General features: G+C 40.2%; 1 protein-coding gene across 1 annotated transcript in view; it reads right to left on the bottom strand.

The window, feature by feature from the left end:
* DIAPH2 (diaphanous related formin 2) overlaps window positions 1-24,205 on the bottom strand; it is a 940,956-nt gene that overhangs the window by 235,704 nt on the left and 681,047 nt on the right. The window contains exon 25 of the mRNA XM_081115447.1: window positions 1,981-2,145. Within this exon, the coding sequence (XP_080971573.1) occupies window positions 1,981-2,145 (165 nt within the window). The remainder of the gene's footprint in view (window positions 1-1,980; window positions 2,146-24,205) is intronic.

Genomic DNA, 24,205 nt, shown 5'->3' with positions numbered 1-24,205 from the left:
AGAAGTACCCCAAATTCTACTCTGTGTCTGTATATTGGAGAGGTGTGGGGGGAGGGGGCACACAGACATTGTTTTAAGATCCATGTTAAAACAAGGCACATGGCATTGATGCTATAAAAACAATCCATTGGACTTTTCAATGTGTCAACTTTTCTAGTCCCCATTCCTTTCAACATGCTTTGTTTTTCTTTTTGAAAATAATCTAGGTAGATATAACCTCGGTGTGCATATGTCCATGTCAAATTTATGACTCTTAAGTTTTGAAAATAGTTTAATTACTCATTACCAGTAGAACACATTTTACTACTTATTGGCCAGCTAAAAAGTAAAAAAAAATAAAAAAAAAAAATGTGTGTCTATTAAGGGGCAAAGACCAAAGGTCAAAATAAGCTAATATTCTTAGCAAAAAAAGAAGACAAATTATCATATCTATAAAAATTTTTTGGGTCAGGGTGCATGTGGGAGGCAACCAATAGATGTGTCTCTTTCACATCAATGTTTCTCTCTCTTCCCATCCTCCCTCCCTTTCACTCTTTCCAGAAATCAATGGAAAAAATGTCCCAGGGTTAAGGATTTACAAAAAAGTTTTTGGTGTAGTTTCCATTACCAAAGGTGGGGTGTGCTCTGGGTCATATGCCTTAAGGCAGTAGATGAAAGCAAATGCTTTCCACAAACATATATCTCACAGGTTGTACAAGACACACTCAAATCAAACGATTTCACCATCAATTTAGAGAGCTAGCCTTATTTAGCAAATAACTGCTTTGGAGATAGAAACATGTCTTGAACTGCAATAATTAGTTTGCTAATTGGTCTTAATGCTGGGATAATTGCTAGAATTCCTTCTTTAAAATAGATGGGCCTTTGCCTGTTTGATATCAACTACTGTGCATAACTTTCTTTTCTATCATAACCACAGTCTCTATTCTTCTACTCCTTGGCTGGATGCAGAGAAGTAGTTCCATAGCATTTATACAGCAAAGCTTTTGTTTTCCTCTAACATTGTAACTGCACCCTGATTGCCTCCCCTTCAAGTAATGCTAATATTTACTGTTACCCCAAGAATTACAGTTTGAAACAAGAGCCCATATTCTGGAAGAAACTTTAGGCATTCAAGGTCATTTACACAGTCCAATTTGGAATCAGTCTCTCATCTAGACTATAAAAGAAACTTGTTCATCAATTACATCATTTTAATGTATTAACTGAAAGATTAATTTAGATATGAGTTTTAAGCTAGATCAAATGATAATATTATGCCGTATAAAAATCAGGATCATTTCCCTACCTATTCATTTATTTTCTACTAGAGGCCTGGTGCATGAAAATTTGTGCACTTGGGGGGTGGGAGACGTCCCTCAGCCCAGCCTGCACCCTCTTGTAGTCCAGGACCCCTCTGGGGATGTCTGCCTGCCAGCTTAGGCCCACACAAGCTGGCAGTTGGACATCCCTCTCGCAGTCTGTGAGCCCTCACTCCTCGCCACCCACCTGATCGCTGCTCCTTACTGCTCAGTTCGCTGCTCCTTAGCGCTGCCTTGGATGCGGGAGAGGCTCTTGCCACCGCTGCTGCGCTCTCCTGGCTTCTGGCTGAGCAGCAATCCCCCTATTGGAGTGCACTGACCACCAGGGGCAGCTCCTCTGTTGAGCGTCTGCCCCCTGGTGGTCAGTGTGTGTCATAGCAACTGGTCGTTCCACCATTTGGTCAATTTGCATATTATCCTTTTATTATATAAGATAAAATTTCAGGAGAAAAATTCCCATGTATACCTAAAGTTTAAGATAATTCATGCAGTTCTCCATTATACATTAAGCCAGCCAACAATTTTCATCTATGCCACAGGTATAAAATATCTGTCAATTTCTGCTTAAGGGCTATAATATGAAATCAATATGGTCAATAGTTACATGAAATGCCAATAGAAGAAATTATTTAAAAACAAAAGCATCAGGCCTTGCAATGCTTCAAGATATATTACTCACCAGAAACAAAGTTCGGAAGTTGTTGAGATCACCAAAAAACTCTTCTATGCTCACTGTCTTAGAGTCAAAAATAAAGTAGTCTCCAAGATTCTCATAGAGCTTGACCATGTTGCTGTGCATGGTGGACAGTTTGTCATACTGCTCTCTGGCGACCTTTGTAAAGCTGTAGGTTTCTGTTAAGGAATATGATCCAATAGTACCTCAAAGGCAATCATTAGATGTTAAGATTGAATTATACCATCATTTCTATAAATACTTATGTATTAGTTTGCTAAGGTTGCCATGATAAAATGCCACAGTCTGGGCAGCATAAACTACAGAAATCTGTTTTCTCACATCTCTGGAGGCTGGAAGTCCAATATCAAGGTGTTGGCAAGTTTGATTTCTTCTGTGGCCTCACTTCTTGGCTTGTTGTAGATGGTGATCTTCTTGCTGTGTCCTCACACAGTGGTCCTTCTGTGTTGTCTGTGTCCTAATCTCCTCTTCTTATGAGGACAGCAGTCACAAGGGATTAGGGCACCCCCTTAGAACATCATTTGAACAAAATCTCCTCTTTAAAGGCCTTATCTCCAAACAGTCACATTCTGAGGTTCTGGGGGTTAGGGCTTCAGCATATGATTTCTGGGCAGATCCAATTCAGTCCATAAGCAGTTGCTGTTGTCATTATATTGGTTAATGAGTTTTGAAACTATAAATTATATTTAATGTATAACCGTGCTGAACATGTTTGCTAAATCAAAATACATATCCACAAACTACGTCATATTTTTTATGAACAGCATACAGTAGAAATAAGCAACAACAAAAAACTTAGAAAGTATAGATTCACCATTCTTAATGCACATTTCCATATAGATAGCAAATTCTATATAAGATTGTTATATGTAACCGTGTGTGTGTGTGTGTGTGTCCCTCATGAGGAGCGGAAGGGAGAGGGAGAGGGAGCAAGGGAGAGACAGTGAGAGAGATTCTGCTGTAGTTCTATAACCTTAACCACTCCAAGGGCTTATTAAAAGCCAGATTGCTGTTTGCTGAGCCTGAGCCCAGGGGCCTGAGCATTATAATCTCTAACAAGTTCCCAGGTGACGCTGAGGCTGCCAGTCCAGGATTACACTCTCAGCAGTACACTCCACAAAAGGTACTTATTCAGAAATTAATTACATCATTGTTTTACAAATGTTATCAAAAGGTAATAACAACCACCAGTATCAAAGCATTAAATAAACCATATATTTAAAGGTGTCCAACTAAAGGTATCTCATTATACCTAAATTTATACTTATAAAAATAAATTATAATACTATTTTCCTGATTATAGTAGGTATATTTATAGAAAACTCTCTCTTTAGAAGACTTAGAAATATAAAAGCTTAAATAAGTAAGCAAATTTTCAACAAACAGAAGCAAATACTGTGAACATGTTGGAGCATTTCCTTTGAATTTATTTTATTGATTTTTTTTTACAGAGAGGAAGGGAGAGGAATAGAGAGTTAGAAACATTGATCAGCTGCCTCCTGCACACCCCCTACTGGGGATGTGCCTGCAACCAAGGTACATGCCCTTGACCGGAATCGAACCTGGGACCCTTGAGTCCGCAGGCCTATGCTCTATCCACTGAGCCAAACCAGTTAGGGCTCCTTTGAATGTTAACGGATAAGAATGCTTCAGAGAAAGGTAAGCACGCTAGCCCTGAAGAATATAGGAAACCAAGTCCACCTTCTAAAATTCTAGTTAAATCTATTAAAAATCAGTGAAACAGAAGTAAGATGTTTCTAAATAGAAAGGGAACAGACTTAGCATTGTAAAAGAAGAACAGCACAGTTTGGGGGCATGTGATTTTAAGATCTACCACAGTATATTAATATTTTGTGTCTGTATTATGTTATCAGATACTGATAATTGTGTCTTGAAATACTTGATTTTATACGATTTTCTGAAATTTTCAGTGTGTTTTATTATAACCTGGGGCCAAATTTATTTTCCATGGGAACAGAGCTCTAGTTGTACAATGGAAGTCAATGGGGAAATCAGACCATTTCTGGTAAATTACTTTGCAGCTGACACTTAGGGAACACAACATGATTTAAAAAGTGAGATGACCCCTACCCATGTTCTTTCTTATGCTACTTAAGTATTAGCATTCACATTGGCAACTCAATAACCTCATCTGTGCTAAGTGACATTAAATCTTTTAACCCTCAAGTCCAATGGACCTGAAAGAATTAACACATTTCTGACTTATTCTAATTTTTTTAAAAAAATGTTATCAACAAAGGGTTATAGGTACTGCTATATACATATTCTGGTTTCCCCTCTGAGAATATCACCATATATTTATATTTTATTTTTAAGAAAGTATTAAACTATTTAAGAGTTGCAGAAATAAGACAATACTCTTCATTTCTTAGCACAGGATGAAAGTTAGATACTTGTTCTCTAGTCTCTCTTCCCTAAATAAAATCGACCCACGCCAGAGACTTTCTACACAGAAACACTTTGCAAAGGTCACTTACTTGTACTCTATTTGCAATGCAAAGTACAAAACTATATATTTCAGAAGGCTCAACATCTGTACAACACCAAGCACAAGTAAAAGATAAAAAAGGCAAAATAGGGCATGTTTCCCATTTATCATAACATAATTTTTCACCAGCTAAAATATGTCTATGTAGTGATATACAATTTCATAAATCTGTTCTCCTAGAATAAAAACTGATTTCAGAAATTCTGTCTGTGAACCAAAGTGAGACAATTTGAAAAATTCTAGGAATGCTTTATCTTATAAATAACAAATGGAAAACAGCCCAATTTGCAAGTCCTTTACTTATCCTCAAACTGATTACTTTGTAGTAGTAAAAGGGAGAACCAACATGAGTTAGTATGGAAATCATTTGTAATTGCAACTATGTCACCACATCCTACCTGGGACAGGAGGAGAAAAAGAACTAGATACCATTCCTTTCATCCCTTATGTCAGTAAGGAAAGTTTGTTTGTTTGTTTGTTTATTTATTTATGAGCAGCTACTAAATACAAAATCCAGTTTAGTACTATGCTAAGCATCATGATGGATACAATGATCATTAAAGCCTAATCCAGACTCTGAAGTAGTTTATAATCTAATATTGCAAATAAGTCCACCATCAACAATTTGCTTTTGTATAGGACTTTATTATTTAAGATATATTTTTCCTTCCATTATGTCCCATATTTTTAAAAATACATATTTTATTAATTTTTTACAGAGAGGAAGGGAGAGGGATAGAGAGTTAGAAACATTGATGAGAGAGAAACATCGATCAGCTGCCTCCTGCACACCCTTTACTGGGGATGTGCCTGCAACCAAGGTACATGCCCTGGATTGGAATCGAACCTGGGACCCTTCAGTCCACAGGCTGACCCTCTATTCACTGAGCCAAACTGGTTAGGGCTATGTCCCATATTCTTGATAACAACAGTGGTAGGTAGTCAGACAGATATGAGTAGAGCAAGGACAACAGGCCAGGTACTGAAGGTCACCAGGGCAGAGAGCCCCAGGTGTCTAGCAACGGACAAAACTGGGTAAACAAGGATCTCTTTTCCAGGGTAACCTTTCCTCCTCTAGCATATCTCTTGTCATAGACTTCAGACCCTCCCCTGACCTTTCCTCCCCTGGCACATTGCTAGTCATGAGAGTTAGACTCTGTTAGAGGGGAAACAAATGAGGGGGGCAGAGAATAGCCCTTAAGCATTAAGTCCCCAGGACAATGAGATTCTGGCCCGCATCTAATACATCTAGGCCTCAGTTGTATTTCAGCTCCAAGCCTGGAAAAGCAGCAAAATCAAACAAGCAACTATGGCTGCCTCTGGACCAACTGCATTAAATACTGACCTCTTGCCCTGGCACCAACCAATCAGTAGAGACCATGACCCTGAAAGGACACCAGGAAAGGTGATGAATATTCTATTGGAAACCTCCCTTGAGATTTCAAGATAAATACCCTCAAGATGGAGGAACCTCTTTGGTTCTCTCTATGGAGCACAACAGGGCCTTTCCCCACCACCTCCCTGGAGGGCCGTTTCCTTGCCTTTTCTCCTAAGCTCCAGGGACCTTCCTTTGCCCCTATAACTTGTTTCCTGAGCCCATTTATTTTATGATTCACTTCTTCTACCACTGTGACTTTCTAAATAAACTTTCTCTTATAGTTTGAGTCTTGACTCTGAATTCTTTCTTAGCCAGAACTCAAGTACCAAGGTTCCTGAACCAAGGTCCGGTCTAACACTTGGTGCCGTTTTGCTGCCAGCACAACCTTATCAAAGAGGCAGAAAAATACCACTATTCACATTTTAGCGTTGTGGAAACTGGGTAAACAGCACTCACCCATCTAGAGTTAGAATGTAGTGAAGTGTTGTAGAATATACCATACCAAATTATACCTCTTTGGCATAGAGTATTTTGAGCTGATAGAGAAACAGCAGAGACAGGAAAATTTCCAAAAAGAGTAAAAGTTATCCTTTTGAAAGGAAGATATATATATATATATAAAGGAAATCTCCATTTGTCATCCATTTGTCAGGGTGTCTCCCTTTCTGTAGGAGGAAGAGAAAGGATGAATCAATGGCTAAAGAAAATGTGATACATATATGAGATGTGGTCTTATATATAGTATACATATAGTATATATATATGTATAGTATATATATGTATATGTACATGCAATAGAATACTACTCAGTCATCAAGAAGAATGAAATTAGTGAGAGAAAGACTATTAATGTATGATTTCACTTATATGTGAAATCTAAAAACAAAATAAATGAACAAACAAAACTCACAGATACAGAGAACAGATTAGTAGTTACCAAGGGGATGGGGGATGGGATTGGATGAAATGGGTAAAGGGGATCAAGAGGTACAAACTTCCATATATAATATAAATAGATTATGGGGATGTAATGTATAACATGGTGACTATAGTCCATAATACTATATTGTAACTTTGAAAGTTGCTAAGAAAGTAAATCTTAAAAGTTCTCATAACAAGAAAATATGTGTAACTCTGTATGGTGACAGATGGTGTCTGGACTTATGGTGATTGCTTTGCAGTGTATACAAATGTTGAATTAGTACATAGTACATCTGAAACTAATATAGTGTTATATGTCAATTAATCTCAATTTTAAAAAATTCAATCTGAAGTAGCTGTAATTCATCCAGAGACATATACTCAAATAGAAGATTAATTATTTTGTTTGTCCTTTTAGGTGTATTATATATTGTTTTTGACTATTTTTGGTAACTGTACATGCCTGTCCATAAATTGGTTGAAGGTAGGTATAACCCTTGTCCTCTAACTGGTAAAATAGCTGATGGGGCTCAGAATGTGCGACCCTGAAATATGGCACTGTGGCATACAGAATATTTTAAGCTGAAGGAGTATGAGGAAAGGGAAGAAGCAGGAAAGTCATTCTTGACCTTTTCTTGACCCTTCCCTCATCTGAGAGGCGGCTTCCTGGTATGGGGGAAAAGGACCATCCTGATGCCCTCTTGGAGGGACACCCAGAAGAATCCAAAGGAACAGACCTTGCAAAGTGCTCCCCAGTTTACTACACTTACCTCCTCTTCTTTGAACTACCATATCTTTCCATGACTTTCCACTCTTTATCAATCCTAGCATAAAAATATACAGGTTTAACAATATCTTTTGGTCTTTATTTCCTAATAAAGAGTGCCATGTTGCGTGAAAGTTATATTCAATAAATTTGTATGTTTTTCTCCTGTTAATCTATCTTTGTCAGGTTAATTTTTAGGCCCAGCCAGGGATCCTAAGAGGGTTGAGGAAAACTTTTTCCTCTCCTACAAAGTATTACTTCAAATACTAGGCAGAGAAAACTTTATCACTGTACTTCATTTTGATGTAAAGAATAATTGTTATATGTATCTCACCGCAAATTGAATGAGATCAGTTTTACAATTTCTCATCTTTGTAGGTAGTACATTAGTTATGACTTTAATAAAAACTTGAAATTTTAAATATCATTACTGCTGGATTATTAAGAACATGGAAAGAAAAATCAACTTGAGATCCACTTAACCTTCACACAAGCGTTAGTTAGCAACATGGCATAATTATTCATTTAAATAAAAGGAAGTCACAAATATATAATTTATTAAAGAATACAGATAGCATTTCCTCTTTCCATTACCTCCCAGAAAAGATTTCTCTCACTGCTAAAAATAAAATAGTAAATTTTCCTTTTAATTTGTAAATGTCATTTTAGTAAAAAGTTATTCATATTTCAAAAAAATTACCTTAAAATAATAGTAGGGCATACTGAAGTAGTTGAAATTTACTTCCAAATCATACATTATGTTATGAGTACGAGTTGACAAGTATTTTAAAATGTGAAACAATAACAAGGACAATATCGACTTCATACATTAACTAGAGGCCTGGTGCATGAAATTCATGCACTAGGGGAGGTGTCCCTCAGCCCAGCCTGCACCCTCTCCAATCTGGGACCCCTCGGGGGATGTCTGACTGCTGGTTTAGGCCTGATACTGCCCTCCTCTGCCAGCCTGATCTTGCCCCCAACTGCACTCCCCTGCTGGCCTGATCGCCCCAACTGCCCTTCCCTGCCAGCCTGATCACCCCTAACTGCCTCTGCCTGACTGATCACCCCTAAGTGCCCTCCTCTGCCAGCCTGATCTTGCTCCCAACTGCCCTTTCCTGCAGACCTGATCTCTCCCCCAACTGCTCTCCTCTGCTGGCCAATTTGGTTCTGATTGGTCGGTTTCTATGTCAGTGTCAAAAGCTTTGCCTCCTAGGCAGCCACTGGCTCCTCACAGTTGATCCAGATTTGGTTTTGGTTGGTCAGTTTCTATGCCAGTCAGCATCAAAAGCTCTGCCTCCTAAGCAGCCATTGGCTCCTCAAGTTGACCCAGATTTGGTTCTGACTGGTTGGTTTCTATGCCAGTCAGCGTCTCTGGGCCTATCAATTAGGCCTGATCAGAAAGGTGGGGCTGATCAGCAGCCCCAGTGGAGGCCTGGAGAGAAATGGAGGTGCGGCTGCTGAACAGGCCCAGAGCTAAAGAGAGAGGCAAGTGCTGATCAATAGCTGCCACAGAGGCTATGGATCAGACCCTGCTTCTCTCTTCAGGCCTCTCTCTGGGCCTGATTCGCAGCCCCCTCAGCAGTCACTGTGCCTGCAGCCATAGCAGTCAGCACAGGATAACCACGGCAACACAGCACTGACTGCAGGACTGATTTTCGGGTGATTGAGCCTCCTGGCTGTTGCAGATGTGATGGACCCAGGGTTTTTATATATTAGGTTTTGCATTTGGATTCAACACAATACCAGGTGTACCGGTTAATGATGTGGATTTTTTTCAATAGATGGAGTTACACATGTGTTGGTATATATATGCGATTTGATATGTATGCTATTTTGTTGTATTGACAACAAGCTTCAAAACTTCATATGTCAAATTTTCTGAAGGTGTTAACGTCATAGATATTTTTATGCTTAAAAATGTCGAATTTCATGTCAAAAAAAGAGAATTTATGGGAAGGTTTAATTCATTACTTTATTTTGAAGAAAAGTGCTACTGAAAGTTATTGTATACTTCGGGAAGCTTATGGTGAACATGCTCCGTCTCAAGATACTTGTGAATGCTGATTTAAACGCTTTAAAAGTGATGATTTCGATGTGAAAGACAAAGAAAGTCCAGGTCAACCGAAAAAGTTTGAAGACCAACAATTATAAGCATTATTGGATGAACATGCATGTCAAAAATAACTTGCAGAAAGATTAAACGTTGCTCAGCAAACAATTTCTGATTGTTTACAAGCAATGGGAAAGATTTTAAAGGAAGGAAAATGGGTGCCACATCAACTGAATGAAAGACAAATTGAAAACGGAAAAGTCATCAGTAAAATGTTGCTTCAACGGTACGAAAGAAAGTTTTTGTTTTGCATCGAATTGTGACTGGCGATGAAAGTGGATTTATTTTGAGAATCCCAAATGCACAAAATCATGGGTTGATCCAGGTCAACCAGCAACATCGACTGCAAGGCCAAAACGCTTAGGAAAGAAGACAATGCTCTGCGTTTGGTGGAATCAGGAAGGTGTGGTATATTATGAGCTTCTAAAACCAGGTGAAACCATTAATACTGATCACTACTGACAACAGTACCACGCTGTGATCGTAAAATGACCAGAATGTGCCAGAAGACACGGCAAAGTAATTTTGCTTCATGATGATGCACCATCACACACTTCAAAACCCGTTAAAGACACATTAAAAGATCTTGCCTGGGAAGTTTTAACCCATCTGCGGTATTCACCAGACCTTACTCCTTCAGATTACCACTTGTTCCAATCGATAGCACACACACACACTTTCTGAGCAGCACTTCAAAATGTATGAAGAAGTGGAAAATTTGGTCTCTGAATGGTTTGCCTCAAAACAAGAAAAGTTCTATTGGGACGGTATCCACAAATTACCTGAAAGATGGGGGATATGTTAACTAGCGATGGACATTACTTTGAATAAAACACTTTTGCTGTTTTTATTGAAATTATTGTGTTTTCTTTGATTAAAAAATCCGCATTATTATTAACCGGTATACCTGGTGCTTTAAAGTAGTTCAGGACATTGACTATACAATTATATTAAAAATCAGATTACAAAATCTAGGCATAGGACATTTAAATAATATAACAAAGATAGCATAGTCAATAATGATTTTAAGACAAAGTTTCCAGTTTTTAACATATAGGAGGCAATTCTATTACCAGAGAGATGAAACTATTTTGTAATGACCCCACTTTTCTACAGATGGTCTGAGGCAGCTGGGTATAAAGAAAATGCTTTTAAATCAGCTTCCAGTTAAAGCCACAAAGTGATGGTTATTAGAGGTAAGAGGTACACTCAACACTGCTACTTTTCTCTACCCTTTCATTATTCACTCCATGTGTCCTTTGTGTACATTTATTTTTACCCTTCCATTGAAGACAGACTGTATCTTTGCATTCTTAGATACCCAACTCAATAATTTTTACATTCACTCATTCATTCATTCAAACATATTCATTAAGCGCCTATGTTTCAGTTATCTTTTAGGTGCTGAAGACATAGCAGTGAATATTCACACAGGTCACTGCTTTCATGGAGATTACAGCTTAGTGGGAAAACATGCATTAAACATCAATTTATTTTTTTCAAATTACAAATGCAAAAAATTTAATTGCAAAGAATAGGTTGTTAGAGAGTATATATGTGGAAGACCTAACTTAGACTTGTGAGGCTGTGGTGGGCTATGAGTGGTGTAAAGACTCTTGAAGGATCAAACATTAAAAGTGAGACATGCTCTGGCTGGTTGGCGCAGTTGGTTGGCGCATCATCCTGCACACCAAAAGGTTGTGGTTTGATTGCCTGTCATTGTGTAACCAGACAACCAAGCGTTCTGTGCTGCCTGTCATTACTTCAGCTAATTAAGCAGAGCCAGGACTGAATCATATATGAGCGTTTATTCCAATACAGCCTGCAGTATGGGAGAGCAGCAGGTCATCCACAAAAATCTGCTCTGCTCTTCCCCACCCCCTAAAGCCAGCTGCTTATATTGGGAAGAAGGACGAGCTTACATGGGGAAGTAGGAATTACAGGTATGGGAAAGTGGGCACAGGATAATCATTACAGGTTACAAGTCATGTGGGCTGGGGTGGGGGGAGTTACAGAGGGCAAGTGCCTCCAGGTGCCCTGGGAACCCCGGGACCAGATTACAGGTAATAGGGGCAGGGGGTTGTAAAGAGTGGGTGCCTCCGGGACTGGATTATTTCAGCCACCAGGTTGTAAATCTTTCCATAATGGTAGGCAGTTCCCAGAAGGAGGACAGACAGCACTCCAATGTTAGCTCCCATGTCCCCAGGGGTACAACTCTCAGCCAGGTTAGAATGTGCTTTCTCTAATCAGAACAGAACTACCAAGGTTAACAGAGCATGAGTAATATTTCTTTAATTGTAGCCGGTCCCCGATACATTCTATTTATGCCTTTAACAAGTGTACATAGCTGGCTTAGTTCAATACGCGGTTGGGGAACATGTGGAAGGCAACCGATTGATGTTTCTCTCTCACAACAGATCCCTCTCTCCCTTCCTCTCCCTAAAATCACTAAAACATATCCTTGGGTGAGGGTTACAAAAAAAAAAGTGAGACCTGAAAGGGGAGAAACCAGGAGAAGGAGCACTGGTAGGGGAGTGAAGGCTCTGAAGGATATTAAATATTCTAGGAACCCAAAGAAGAGAAAAAAGGCCTGGAATTCTAGAGCCTGTGGAGTAAGTGGGAGACAGGAGGAAAACGGTTCCTGAGGGGCCACATTCTATATGTCTTCTGAGCATGTTGAAATTTTTTATGAGAAAAATGTAAGTCATTGAACAATTTTATATAGGGAAGTAATAGGATCAGATTTCTTTTATTCAAGGGTATCAACATTTTAGCTTAAATTAATACACAGAGGCCTGGCCGGGTGACTCAGGTGGTTGGAGCATCATCCCATACACCAAAAGGTTGTATGTTCCATTCCTGGACAGGGCATATACCTAGGTAGAGGGTTTGATTCCCAGTCGGGGTGTTTACAAGAGGCAACTGATCGACATTACTCTCTCACATAGATGTTCCACTCTCTCTCTCTCCCCCTTTCTGTTTTTCAAAAAAATTCAATGAAAAATATCCTTAAGTGAGTATTACTATAAATAAAATAAATAAAAAAATACACATACATACCCACAACATACACTAATAACAACAAAAAAACCACCCTAGGACTAGTGGAATGTAGAATACTATCCAAATGACAGTAAGAATACTTGCTAGTTCCTAACTACTGATGGGAAGAGTACATATTATATAAATATCCAATTAAAGTATATTTGATAAATTATTAAGAATGTTATATAGAATCAAAGGCAGTAAAAAAAACCCAGCAGGTATTAGGCAATACATAACTACTGCGATTGACATATAAATAATTGTGCTCAGAAATAAATAGTGTTTCGAGTACCAGAAGAATCATGATTATAAGATTTTGAGATTGATGTGTATATTTTGGAATGTCAGCATTATTATTTAATATTCATGGTATGCACACACAGACGTTAATTAGATCAAGTCCTTCTGCCAGCCCTACCTCACAGTCAGCTCTCAGCATCATTTATCATGGGCCAACAATGTATAAGAAACTGAGAGACTAAGTAGAGAAAAAGAAAGTAAAGCGATAAGACATGGCTCCTAACCCTCACTAAATTTATAAACTAGTGCTGGGAGACAGATAAATAATAGCAGAGCAGCAGTAGCAGGAACTAATGTTTACTGAACTCTTACAATGAACCAGACACGGAACTAAATGCTTTACAAGCCTTGTCTTATTTAACCCTCCCAATGGTCCTATGACACATATATGCTATTAGTAACTCCATTTTACACATGATGAAATTAGCCTCAGGGAAGTCACATCTCAGTGCCATCTCGATAGTAAGTGGTGGATTCAGGATATGAACCGGGGTACCCTTCCCCACTCCACCACATACAGAACTATGCATTTAACCCGCATGCTACACTGCATCTCCTGTTCAAAAAAAGTAAATAAGTAAAAGTGTGTGGTAAAGTAAACTAAGCTCCATAAAAGAATTCAAGAAATATGTGGAAACATAGAAACGAGTGGCTCTGAGGTTATTAGGAAAGGTTTCAGAAGGAAGTAATTTTCCACTTCTATCTGGAAGTATGAAAAGGACTTTTCTACCCAAAGAGAAGACACCTCAGGCAATGAGAATAGAGTGAGCAAGGTGTAAATGTATCTAGAGTTATCAAGAACCATTTACTATTCTGGGATAACACGGTTTGGGTACTCAGGAGGATACCCAAGTCTGTGATGGTGGCAGAACAGGCCACCTTAGAAGATGGATCTTGGGCACGAGGGTTATTCTGAGTTGAAGGCACTTTGAGAAAACAGCAAATGCAGGGAGCGGCTTTCTCTGAACTCCACTTATTTGCTTAAAGACATATCCTCCAACAGGAACTCAATTGTCATAAATCTCCCTGGGACAAACTGTCATACGCCACCATGTCTTCATCTATTCTTCTAAGAGCACATTCATCTGTTCTAAAATCCTTTACTCTCTCCTCTAATTGGCCTGCATCCCCTCTCATCTTCCCCTATTAAGATGGTATATGAACTCTCAAACCTCACTGCTTGTGGGCAATGAGTAATCAATGATTTTTATACAGAGAAATAATATGATCTTAAGGAATCTAAGTCTGCCGACACTGGGAAGGGTGGTTTGGAGAAATGAGACCATGAACTCTGGGAGAACACCTAGGAAGCTAACAGAGTAGCACTGTGAACAAAAAGGAAGGGGTAGATATAAGACATATGGAGAAGGTAGAGTCCATGACATGGCGACTAACTAGATATCAGCAGTTAGAGAGAGGGAAGGATTTGAGGATGCCACTTGAGCTTTCTAGCCGGTGTGACTCAGAGTGTTTCCTGTATACTTTATCCTATCTAATAAAAGAGAAACATGGTAATTGGCGTACCACCGCTACCCTTCCCATTGGCTAATCAGGGCGATATGCAAATTAACTGCCAGTCAAGATGGCGGCCGGCAGCCAGGCAGCTTGAAACTAACATGAGGCTTGCTTGCTTCATTGACGGAGGAAACCAATGTTCCCCGCCTGCCTTGCAGGCCTCTTAGACTGCAGTTGAAAAAACATTGTAACAAATATAGAAACTAAACAAAACCCCAGAAACCTGCTTTCAGCGAGTCGGGATCTCAGAGCTGGAATTGATACAGAGTTTCGATTATAGAACCTAAACAAACCAGATACCTACTTTCAGCAGCAGAGGCCTCAGAGCTGGAGCCTCAGAGCTAAACCTGGCCCAGAATAAAGAAAAAAAGGAGCAGTTGGGAATTTCAGTCCCAGCCTGAAAACAGCTCTCAGCCCCTCACCCAGACCGGCCAGGCACCCCAGTGGGGACCCCCACCCTGATCCAGGACACCATTCAGGGCAAACCAGCTGGCCCCCACACGTGCACCCGGCCTCTATCCTATATAGTAAAAGGGTAATATGCCTCCCAGCACCGGGATCAGTGGAGCTGCGAGGCCTACCGGCACCGGGATCAGCGTGACAGGGGGCAGCTCCCAAACCCCCTGATCGCCCTGCAGCTCTGTGTGTGACAGGGGGTGGGGCCACAACCTCCCTATCGGCCCTGCTCTGTTCCTGACAGGGGAAGGCGCCCCAACCCCCTGATTGGCCCTGCTCTGTGCCTGATAGGGGGGAGCTCCCCAAACCCCTGATCGCCCTGCGGCTCTGTGTGTGACAGGGCGTGGTGCCCCGACCCCCCCACCCCACGGGCCCTGCTCTGTGTGTGATGGGGTAGAGCCATAACCTCCCCATCAGCCCTGCCCTGAGTGTGAGACTGGCGACGCCCCAACCCCCTGATTGGCCCTGCTCTATGGGTGATAGAGGGTGGCACCCCAACCCCCCCCCCACGGGCCCTGCTCTGTGTGTGATGGGGTAGAGCCATAACCTCCCCATCGGCCCTGCCCTGAGTGTGACAGTGGTGGCGCCCCAACCCTCTGATCGGCCCTGCTCTGTGGGTAATAGAGGGCGGGGCCCCAACTCCCCTATCGGCCCTACTCTGTGAGTGACAGGGGGAGCTCCTCAACCCCCTGATGGGCCCTGCTCTGTGCGTGACAGGGGGTGGAGCCGCAACCTCCCCATCGACCCTGCCTTGAGTGTGACAGGGGGCGGTGCCCCAGCCCCCCAATCGGCCCTACCATGAGCATGACTGAGGGTGGCATTGCAACCTCCCAATCCGCCCTGCTGTGTGCATGACAGGGAATGGCACCCCAACTCCCCAATCGGCCCTGCTCTGAGCCTGACCGACCAGGGGCTGCACCTAGGGATTGGGCCTGCCCTCTGCCACCCGGGAGCAGGCCTAAGCCAGCAGGTCGTTATCTCCCGAGGGGTCCCAGACTGTGAGAGGGCACAGGCCGGGCTGAGAGACCCCCTCCCCCCCGAGTGCACAAATTTTTGTGCACCAGGCCTCTAGTTTTTAATAAAATTTAGGAGACAAGATAGGAAAGATTATTGGGGGGGGGGAGAATAACAACTAATTTTGAACACCCTGAGCTTGAGATATTTATGAAACGTAAGCGTGGTCATGTCTAACAGGCAGTTGGAAATATGTGGGCTCCGTGGTACCTTGGAGATCCGTGTGGGCAGCAACAGCGAGAACTGCAAAGACAAGGAAAATGGAGCAAAGGCTTCCTCTTCTCCAGTCAGCTCTGGGTCAGAACAGGGCCACACCCATGCGACCTTAACACTCATTGCTCCAAAGAACACGCCCTTCATCTGAATATGTATGTTCTCGATACATTCCTCCCAAATATAGAATATTCTGGAAATCAAACTTTAGCTAAGAGAACAAAATATCAGATCTTGCAGTCTGTGCTAACAGCTTCTAATGATCATAAAAGATCATTTACTACAAATGTCAGTGAAGCAAAATATGCAGTCAGTGTGAATTTTGCCAAAGGTATATCCCTGGGGAATTACATTTTATTGTTTTGGGTAGTGATGGAAGTAGGGTATGAAGGAGTTTAAGATATATTACTATAGATTCAAGAATAACTGTATATAGTTCTGAAATTAGTTAGAAATGCTGATGGTGAGGATCTGAGAATCATTGTTTCTCATCATTGTGTGCTTTATTTTTAATTTTTACTACACCAGGTACTTCTGCTATGCCTGCTGTTTTGGGATAAATATCTAGGTATCTGGGATTGATAGTTTCCTGTAAAATAATTCTCCATATTGTTTGAGCATCTTATTTTGCTCATTTTCCTGCATTTGTTTTCAAATGCCCATTTCAGGTTTGGAGATTAATATAGTGAATTATAGAGAGTTTCCAATCATACATTTTCAATTCAAGAAGTTGTTTCAAATTCAGCTGATAATGCTTTATTATTCCTGGCTCAACATTCCTTAACTAAAATCACCATTGAGAGAAAGAGTGGCAACAAAAAGGGAATAATCTTCCAAACCAAGGTGACTCATACAAATAAGAGGCAACTCTGCATTCGAATCTTTATATATAAAAGCCTAAGCAATCTTTACGACCAGTCAACCAGTTGCTAAGATGTGCACTGACCACCAGGGGGTAGACACTCAATGTAGGAGCTGCCCCCTGGTGGTCAGTGCACTCCCACAGCGGGAACACTGCTCAGCCAGAAGCTGGGCTCATGGCTAGCAAGCGCAGCTGTGGGGGCAGGAGCCTCTCCCACCTTCGTAGCAGCACTACCTAGTGGCAGTGGCAGGCACAGTGGGGCTGTGATGAGCAGGAGTGGCGCAGTGCCAGGCCCTGGCTTGGGCTCCTCCCTGGCCGCCTGCTGCTTCACGTACTGCTACATCCCTTGGGGGGATGTCACACTGCCAGTTTAGGCCCGATCCCCGCAGGAACTGGGCTGAAGCAGCCGTCTAACATCCCCTGAGGGGTCCTGGATTGTGAGAGGGTGCAGACCAGGCTGAGGGACCTCACTGGTGCATGGATCACTGGGCCTCTAGTAACCTATAAACTGAGGCATGAGATTGAATCCCTTTTTTGCATGGACAGGGTGGTCTGCAGGATTCACTTCTCAGAGAAATGAAAATAGACGAACTAGAGTGGAAATTCCATATGGTTCCTTCCAGCTGTAAAATACTGGGTTCTATATGTATTCAGGTTAAATGGAAGCACTAACGTCTTGGGAAACAGTGATGACGGTGCTAGGGTTTCTTTCACAGATATACTTGATTCTATAAGCTAGTTACTTAGGTTTATATTGTCTTCCTATTCTAGATTGAAAGAAGATGAAGGTAAAATATATTTTGCATGGTTTTTGTATACACTATAAAACAGGGTTAAGGGCCTAGTAAGTACACAGCAACCTCATCCTGAATTTAACCCACAATAAACTATCTCTAAGATAGATATGTTACTATAAAACAAACAATAGCATTGAAACACAACTACAGTGGGGCCTTGACTTACGAGTGTCCCGACTAACGAGTTTTTTGAGATACCAACTGTCTCTCGGCTGATTTTTTGCATTGAGTTGATAGAGTAATTTGAGTTAACGAGCTCCTTAATGAGCTCGGTCTCCGAACGAATTAAACTGGTAAGTCGAGGCCCCACTGTATATATTCCTAACCCAATTGCTTAGTGAGGACTCTTATTTCCTTTCAATCTGGGCTATTGGCCACTGTGAGATTAAATTTCCAACTCCTAGTTCTGTAAGCTTTCAAGATCTGTCTTCTTATCAGAATCCATTCTTCAGATGATCATGTAACCCTAACCATAATACTAAACTCTTTCTCACTTACTAAAACTTTTTGTAAGGTTGAAAACAAATGCATTTCAGGATATAAAGAGCATTAATATCTTATTCACGGCAGCCAAACATTTCCCTGCACTTATTCGATATAGTAATAGCTGTTCTGGACCAACCCTGGGCTAGAATTTCCACCAGGAGAATTTTACTCTTACTACAGTGAAATTCTCTCACAAAAATCTGTTATTTTGCCTGACATTTCTTATGCTTTTTAGCAACGCATCTATTTTTTAAGTTTCTCTAAACAGATAGGCATTTATATGTATGTATGTATGTATGTATGTACCTATGATGTGTGTATGCATATGTATAGATATATATGCATTTATTAATTTTACTGTGTCACTAATAAATGCTTTTTTCCAGTATCAATTTCATGTATGTCTTCAATATGAAATTGCATTATTTAATTCTAAAAGACATTGTTAGATGCTTTATGTAGAAAAAGCCCATTAGAATGCAGTGCCTTTCCTTTCAAATAAAGCACTCTTTCTCTTTTCTTTCCTTTGTTGGAAAGATAAAAATGTGCCCTGTGAAATTTTTCTGCTTGAGGAAAGCAAACAATAACAAAATAGCTTCAGTAGTGTTCAGTCTGTGACATGGATATAAACTAGAACTGCAAATCTATCTTTAATGTGTTTGCTGTCTCTAGGTGTTTCTGACATCTCGAAAAATTACATGATCTTAGGAATCATATATGTTTCAATGTCAATGTGTTATTCAAAGCCAGCACTTGTACCAAAAGGAAAGAAAAAGGCAGGATCTCAAAGAGATCTGTACTCCCATGTTCATTACAGCATCATTCACAATAGCCAAGAGGTGGGAAAAAATCTAAGTGCCCATAGACAGATGAATGGATAAAGAAAATGTGGTATATACACACAGGTGAATATGCTCAACCAAAAGAAGGAAATCTGCCTGGCTGATTTGGCTCTATGGTTACGCATTAACCCATGAACCAAGAGGTCACTGGTTCCTTTCCGGGTCAAGGCTCATGCCCTGCTGCAGCCTTGATGCCCAGTAGGGGGTGTGCAGGAGGCAGCCAATCAATGATTATCTCTCACCATTGATGTTTCTATCTCTCTCTCCCTCTCCCTTCCTCTCAGACATCAATAAAAAAATATCTTTTTAAAAAAAGGAAATCTGCCACACACTACAAAATGGATGAACCTGAAAGATATTATGCTAAGTGAAACAAACCAGACACAGAAGGACAAATGCTTCATGATACCACTCAGATGAGATATCTAAAGTAATCAAACTCATAGAAGCAGAAAGCAGAGTGGTGGTTGCCAGGGGCTGGTGGGGACGGGAATTGGAGAGTTGCTATTTAATGACTATCATTTTAGTCATACAAGATGAAAAAGTTCTAGAGATCTGTGGTACTACACTATGCTTATAGTTAAAAATACTGTATTACATACATTTAAAAATCTGTTTAGATCTCATATTATGTGTGTGGGGGGGGGTGTTAACCATGATTTTAAAAAAGGCAAACTTCTTTTTGGTCACTACACACACACACACAAACACACACACACACACACACACACTATTTTTACCTGTCTCAGGGTTCTTGCAAGTTCAAGGTAGAAGGGTTAGTGATTTTCTCCTTCTCCCTGCTCCCTTGAAAATTTAGTCCTTGCTTAGGAGGCCAGAGGAAGTGTGTGTGAGTGAGTGTGAGTGTGAGTGTGTGTGTGTGTGTGTGTGTGTGTGTGTAAATGGAGGGAGGGCAGAAAAATGCCAGTGGGTGCGCCTAGATAGATTTTGAAACGTCCATTGTAGAGCTGCTTTGTGACAAAGCCAAGAAAAGGTTTCTAAGTATAAGCAGAGTTACCCAGGGAACAGCAATAGAATTAGAGCTACAGCGACAATAGAAACATTCTATGATTACGCTGACCATCAGTAGAGTACCTGGCTAGCTCCCCCCTGTGGGCTCTCCCCTTTCTAACACCCAGGTGCCCTAGAAGGTATGTTGCTGCCTGAGAATACTGAAAGCGGTCACTGGCTGATCTATGAAAAGTCAGATGTAGAGATAAGCTGCAAACAAGTGATACAACAGGGTACATATACCAGTGCTCAGATTATGTGAAATAGTCTACAAAACAACACAAATCATAACACTCAAACAATTGTTAACGTATGCTTCTATTGTATATTAATACTTGGCTCACTCTAAGTTTATTGTGGGTTTTTTTTAAGTGGGCACTTTCCTTTCAGCATCTCAATGTATTCTCATTTTAGTGGGGGGAAGTGGCTGGAGGGAGTGATTTTCACTCATCTGTATGTACAAACAAAAATACATCTCTTTTACCCAAAATGCCCAGGCATTGTCGAGACACAAGAGCAAAGTGTGCCAAAATGGTAGGCTGTTAGTTATTTTGCATAAAATACACATCCAAACACATATTAACTCAACAGCAGATGGCAGAGAAAAAAAACGAGTTAGATTGCAGTGTGGGTGAAACATACCCAATAAGTTCTGTAAAGATGGAAACCTGAGCATAAGAGACACCATATTGAGTAAGCAAATGGAATGTCTAATCTGATTCTTTCATCTTTACTGCTTCTGATTTATCCTGTCTCTATAAATACATTATCATTTTTATCATGATGACTTAAAGGTATATTCTGATGGAAAGGGGATGGTGGAAAAAATGTTAATATAGTAATACATCTTGGGAAATACTTAATCTAGGAATAAAGAGTTTTAATGATGTACAGTGCTTCCTAATATTCAGTAATGGATAAAAATTAATTTAGGTAAAAATACTAATATATTAATTAAAAATGATGAATATGGCTATATAGTATAATATACATGAGCAGTATCTTCAGCTAGTTTTCAAAATCAAATTAATAGAATATTTATATATTTTCATATTATTCAGCTTATAAACTATTTTTCCCAGTCAAAATAAAATACAAGTAGAAAAGAAGGATATGTATCTCAAAAGAACATGTGGAATAGAATTAAAATATTTGCACATTTACTACTGATTTAGAACTTTTAGCAAATAAGAATGACATTTTATTTAAATTAGGTTGAAACTGAGATAAGTAAAAAAGAACAATGACAGATGCTAGGTCTAGAAAAAACAATAAGATAACCTAATACTTAAGGACCTAATAGTATATTTTTAGAGCAAAATAATTTGATGAAACTAGACTGCAAAATACCATATACCTAAATGTTTTGATATTATTACAAAACAAATACACATGAGCCCCAAACTAACAACAACAGGAAATAAAAGCAATTGCTCCTGGAGGGGCATCTTTGCTTTTAGATGAATTAAGAAGGAATTAACTAAGTGGATTGTAGGGAATGGTAAGAAAACTACTATTGAAAAAGGCAATGTAAGTATTAGGAAAGGGTCAAGTTTGAAAAAGGATTAAATACCTAACAAAGAAATTTCCTAAGCCTGCAGATACTTGTCCATAAAAATAAAACCTGTTGAACACTTTATATTTTAGACGGCAGGCACAGAAATTGTTTATAGTATAAGTAGTGTTTATAAGTGGTAGGGCATCGTTCTCAACTAGTTTTTCAAACTGCTCGATTAAACAACCTCCTTCTGTTTAATCTGCTCCTGTTTTTCTCTTCCAGGAAGGACCACGGAAAAATGCCGCAGAGACCCCTTCTATGAGAACACAAAAGCACGACATGCATTGCTCTCCAGGACAGGTGCGCATCAATTACTCTGGCAGAGGCTGTGAGTGAACCTCTGCTATTGTGATGCTGAGCGTAATATATGCACATTTGCCAGGCGGGCGGGTATTAATCAATCACTGAGAGCCGCGAGTGCAGGTCGGCACAGGCACAGCCCGCATCTTGCTTTCCTTTGATGCCACTTCGCTGAAACCTTAACCCTAGCAGCGATGTTGTCCTTCGGAGACTAGGTTTTGTGCCGTTGTGGACAAGCTGAAAATGGTATTGTCACAGCTCATTATAATTTTCATAGCAGCCATCTCGCAGCCCCAGGAAGCAAGACTGTTTTGCATGCATGAAAGAAAGTCCCAAGTCCCGGGCAGGTGGGTAGGTGGTTATTTCTGCCTGCAGTTCTTGCTAAGTTTCTAAATCAGTCCTGCTTTAATTAGGAGCTTTTCTTCTGAGTTATTTTGATGCTAATAATATATGGCTGTCGCGTTCCTTGTACATGTTCCCAAACAGTGATACAAACATTATTAAATCTAATCAGTGTTTATGGAGTATTCCATATGCTACCCACTGTGAATCTTCTGAAATGTCATTTTATTGGATAATGCATAAAGAAAGGTTGGTATGTACAATGACATGCTTTTGTTCCTTCAATGATTCTTACGAAAAATTTTCTACAGATGGTAGCTACTTGCAATTTGTATTTGACCATATTTAAAAAGGAATCTTTTGTTTACTAGACATCTATATAATGTACAATTAAATCCACAAAGCCTTTTCAATTCCAAAGAGTATAATAATTACCTTTCCCTCGAGTGAATTAAAGAACAGAAAACAATGCTGCAAACAACTCAAATACCTAAAGTAATATTAGGAAGAAAACCTAACCAATGGAAAACATTCCTGCCTAAGATATCCAAGTGACTGCCCAGCCTGGACCACTGCTGTGCATTACAATATAACATCCTTCCTGCTCTCTGCGCTGACAATCAACTACGAATATTCAACATGGCCACTAAAAGTAATTCTAACCAGATGCTTCTATATTCCCGAAGAGGCGTGCATGTATTTTCTCTCCTTGAGCAATGCCATCAGGCACACCACGTCTCTAAGAGGCAGAGATGCAGAGGCAGACTGTGCACTAAGGGGGCATGTCCGCAACCACAGAAGAGCCTGCTCGCTGCTCACAGGCGCGCAGTGGATGGTGGAGCTTGTCCCTTTACCTCTCCATCCATAGCCATGCGCACACACAGCCATCATCACTAGGGCCACTGTCTTTACACTCGCAGATGAGAGATAAATGTTTAAGAAAAACAATTTACTTTCATAGTTTTCCAGCAGTCTCACATAGACGGTTATCACTGCCTGAAGAGAGGATACAGAAAGAGCTGATCAGGGCGGTTTTCCTCTGGACATCGCTAAATTGGAATCTTTCGGTGCACGGGCCTTTTATATGCACTGCATGGAAGTCCTCCTAGATCTCACGCACCTTTGTGTTTGAGTACACACTATCAAAACATGTCTGTTAGATCACACAGGAAAACAACAAGAACAAACACTGAGATGCCATCATTAAAAAACACAAGAGATGAAAAGCAAAAAGTGTTTTGGTAAAAGACAGATTTTAAAAATTTATTATTTGACGAGTTGATTATATCTACTGTGAACATGGGGGTTGACTGTTTTGTCATTTTACTGATCTTATGATGCCTTCCAATCACTAAGGGATTTATTTATAACATCTTAGAAAACTATAAAGTAAACTAGAAAGGGGTTTCTCCTTTTTTTTTTTTTTTTTTTTTTTTTTTTTTGCAAATCTGTCTTAAAAAGCACTAGAAGTGTGTGATTTCTCTACTGTTTACTTTCATAGTGAAAAGAAGGGCATTCAAAGCCTGGCAGGCAGGCACTGCTTTTTACACTTAATGAAAGGAATTTTATATGAAATGACAATTGCAGTTAGCACCTGAAAATATTAAGTGCTACATCTGCCTTTTAGATATACGAGGCATTTATTTGCTTCTTATGTACAACTTTCTATACAGAAGTAAACAATGTACCCCTTCCTACGAGTCCCACATCACCCCCTGCTGAAGGCCAGCCAGAACCATTCGAGAATGCAGTTTCCCAATGGGAATATCAAGAAGCCTTTGGATT

The sequence above is a fragment of the Myotis nattereri genome (genome assembly GCF_964212035.1).
Source record: "Myotis nattereri genome assembly, chromosome: X".
NCBI classification, from domain to species: Eukaryota; Metazoa; Chordata; class Mammalia; order Chiroptera; family Vespertilionidae; genus Myotis; species Myotis nattereri.
The sequence above is the reverse complement of the archived record's forward strand: the minus strand, read 5'-3'. Positions and strand labels throughout refer to the sequence as shown.